The 3854-nt window shown below is 42.8% G+C and overlaps 1 protein-coding gene across 1 annotated transcript in view; it reads right to left on the bottom strand.

Moving 5' to 3' along the window:
* Positions 1-262: 262 nt before the first annotated feature.
* Positions 263-3854, bottom strand: part of LOC137095326 (ankyrin repeat and SAM domain-containing protein 4B-like) — a 6052-nt gene continuing 2460 nt past the window's right edge. Inside the window, exon 2 of the mRNA XM_067461827.1 lies at positions 263-1348. Coding sequence (XP_067317928.1) covers positions 271-1348 — 1078 coding nt within the window. The 3' untranslated portion in view covers positions 263-270. The remainder of the gene's footprint in view (positions 1349-3854) is intronic.

The raw sequence follows: 3854 nt of genomic DNA on the forward strand, positions 1-3854 counted from the left end.
GCAGGGAGGGGAACTGGGGAGAACCCCCTCCCTCCCGGCCCACCCATGCCACTCCGGCCTGCCATGTGGCCCCAAACTTAGAAAGTTTGCCCATGAGTGCTTTAGGGTATTTAGACAACACAGAGCTCATTGTTAGTTTCTGAAGCTGCTTCTGCTAAGTAGCCCCAGAATGCCAAATTTGTCTTGAGAAAAAAATCCTACTCTTCTTTTTCTCTCTGAAAGATGACTGCCAGATGGAGTGGACTAAGTAGTTGGAGCACTCTTTACTATTTATAACTGAGTATCTCCAACTTTGCCAGGACTCTCCAGCGCCTGCTTTCTCCTGCTAATGGCATGGAGGATTTTCTTCCTTGGACCCAGCTGCATCTGTATGCTCCTCAGGTCTTCATCCAAGCAAAGCATAAGGGTTTCTAAATCGATGTTCTCTCTCATCAGGATGGGAAGGAATTCATCCAAGCTCTGTGCTGCCAGGAAGACCTCAAGCGGGGTGGTCTCCACTTTGCCATCATCCCATCCAATTTCCTCCTCAGCCCAAGATTCGTTGGGATCAGTCTCTACGTCCGCATCGTCTGCATCCTCAGGCTCTTCGAAGGAAAGAAGGCCATTTGGTATTTTGAAACGAACATCTTCTTTCTTCATTAATTTATGGTCAGCATTTCTCCCCATAGAAAAGTCTAAGTTGCCAAGACCAGGGCGATTGAAGATAGACCTAGATCCTTGCTCTTCTTCTTCTTCACCATCGGAAATGCTGGTTTTTCTGTTAAATTCCTTAGTTAGTTGGTCTTCTTCTTCTTCATTGAATACATCCATTACGGCAGTTCGCCCAGCTCCAACGTCCTTCTCCCATCCACTTCCTCCTCCTTCTTGATTGTCCACATCCTCCCCTTTCTTCTTGGGCCTCCGCTTGAATGTATCTGAGAGATACTTGGGCAATGCGCTTAGCGAGCGGGGACTAAAGATACCAGTCACCTTTGGCCTTGTGGCCGTCCCCCCTGCTAAATGCACGGAACCTTTGTCGAAATTCCTGTTCATCTGATGTTCATGTTTTTCTTGACGTCTCTCACATTTACTGATATGTCGTTCGACATCCCGCGGGGCCTGAGCCTTCAGCCTGGAGACTCGTTTGGGGTTCTTGATAGTCTGCTCGGTGGCAGCGTTGTCGAGAATCCGGACACATTCGTAATGGCACCTGCTGGCAGCCACATCGAGGGGGGAACGCATGTCATTATCCAAGGCGAAGATGTTTGCGCCAAAAGTGATTAAGAAGGAAACACAATGGACGTGGCCATTGGCGGCTGCGAGGTGAAGAGGGGTGTTCCCCCAAATGTCACACTTATCTGGATCACCTCTGGAAAAAAAAGAACATAAAGGACTCAAACACTAGCATTCTTTTGAAACATGTAAAAATCAGTTGGTGTGTGTTAACTGAAAATGCAAAGCATGAAGCGGATTGGTTGGGCTAAGCCTGGGAGATGAGCCTGGGAGTTTTGGCAACAGTTACATATTTAGATTTAGCTTTGCTGTGCAGGAGCTTACAAAGACAGATTTGCTTCATGGCTGCTGAAAGAAGGTTTCTCACATGGACACAGAAAGGACCATTTTGAATCTTTCTAAAAGGACACTGTGTGAGTCAATGCAACTGATCAAATGACTGGACATATGTGGTTCTGCATTACAAAGAGTAAATGTCTTGTTCTTTATTGATCATCTGAGTGGCATATCTTTTTTTCTGGCAAGACAGTGTGCAGACTGGTCAAACATGAACTATGCATGATTTTCATTCCGCCACACGTTCAACTCAAACACAGGTACTTGGGACCTGACCCATCCAGGCAACGGAAACAGGGTAGAATGCCAATGCGGCAGAGTGGATTGTACAGGCAGTCCCCAAGTTACAAACAAGATAGGCTCAGTTGCTGTGTTCTTAAGTGGAATTTGTATGTAAGTTGGAACCTGTACCTTTTTCAAGTGTAACTCCAGTTACATATGCGCACACACATATATACATACACAGTAGAGTCTCACTTATCTGACACAAACAGGCTGGCGGAATGTTGGATAAGCGAAAATGTTGGATAATAAGGAGGGATTAAGGAAAAGCCTATTAAACGTCAAATTACATTATGGTTTTACCAATTAAGCACCAAAACATTATGTTTCACAACAAATCAACAGGAAAAGCAGTTCAATACAAGGCAACGTTATGTAGTAATTCCTGTATTTACGAATTTAGCACCAAAACATCGCAGTGTATTGAAACAGCTGTGGATCCAGGCTGAAGGCAGACTGCGTTGGATAATACAGAACGTTGGATGAGCAAAGGCTGGATAAGAGAGACTCTACTGTGTGTGTGTGTGTGTGTGTGTGTACACACACACACACACATACACATACACACACACATACAACTAGCTTTGGGTAGCACAAGGAGGTGTTAACACCCCGGATGGTGTTTGCTTTCCTGAATGTGCCCCTGTTCAGAAGATTTCACCTCACTTTCCATCCCTGCGATGACTGGATTTTGAAACTTTGTGGAAACGAAGATAGATGATAAAGTTTAGTTGAGACCCCTTTCCTCCATGGTAATAACTCTTTCAGGAGTTAATATCCTTTCCAAAGGTTAGATTTCTCTCATTTCCTGTTGTCTCACCCTTGTTCTTAACTATGAGCCAACTTGATGATAAATAGGAATAGTAGCAATAAGGGCCCCCTGGTGGTGCAGTGAGTTAAACCGCTGAGCTGCTGAATTGCTGACCGAAAGATCATTGCTTCAAATCTGGGAAGTGGTATGAGCTCCCACTGTTAGCCCCAGCTTCTGCCAACCTAGCAGTTCAAAAACATGCAAATGTGGGTAGATCAATAGGTACCACTTTGGCAGGAAAGTAACGGCGCTCCATGCAATCATGCTGGCCACATGACCTTGGAGGTGTCTATGGACAATGCCGGCTCTTTGGCTTAGAAATGGAGATGAGCACCACCCCCCAGAGTTGGACACGACTGGTCTTAATGTCAGGGGAAACCTTTACCTTTACCTATCAATAATGGAGACACCATTGATCTGTGATTGAGTTACATCATCTCAGGTTGAGACTGATATTTCCTCAGAGTGAGGAAGCAGACTTAATTTTCCCTCCTCTCTTAGCTACATCTATTAAACTGTGTTCATTGTGATCACTGGAGAATATGACTGTAATATTATGGAAAGCAACTGCGCTGTTTAAAGGTCACATTTATTGGCTGTAAACTATGGCATATAAAACCGCATGCCACACCTAAAAGCTAGAGACAAAGCAATATATTTATTTTATGTTTACCTGAAGTCCAAACGGTTTTCACCATATTTCTTTTAGTATTGCCCAAAGGCTAGTGATGGAAAATAACAAATGAAAAGTGATTAAAACTAGAAATTTTATTGTGAAAGCAGGAAATTTAATTTAATTTATTTACATTTACTCAGCCCTTTGTACGTATGGATTAGCATCCAGGGACATTGCCACTCCAGGTTTGAAAATATATATTTTTAAAAATTCAAGAAGCAAAGTTTGATTTTGCCATTTTATCTCAAGGACACTATTTTATTACGCGATTGTATATAATAGGACTTTGGTATTTATTTATTTATTAATTATTCGAACTTATATGCCACCACTCCCCTGGGGCTCGGAGCGGCTTACAAGAATGGCTAAAATCTAACACAATTTTAAAACAATTTAAAACAATTTAAAAACAGCAATATTAAAATTCAAAGGCCTGTCGAAACAGGTATGTCTTACATTTATGGATTTTGGTTTCCATGGGGAGTTCTGGAACTAAACCCCAGTGGATACTATTAGATTATTAGTATTGTATAGCCA

The sequence above is a fragment of the Anolis sagrei genome, chromosome Y (genome assembly GCF_037176765.1).
Source record: "Anolis sagrei isolate rAnoSag1 chromosome Y, rAnoSag1.mat, whole genome shotgun sequence".
Taxonomy (NCBI): domain Eukaryota; kingdom Metazoa; phylum Chordata; class Lepidosauria; order Squamata; family Dactyloidae; genus Anolis; species Anolis sagrei.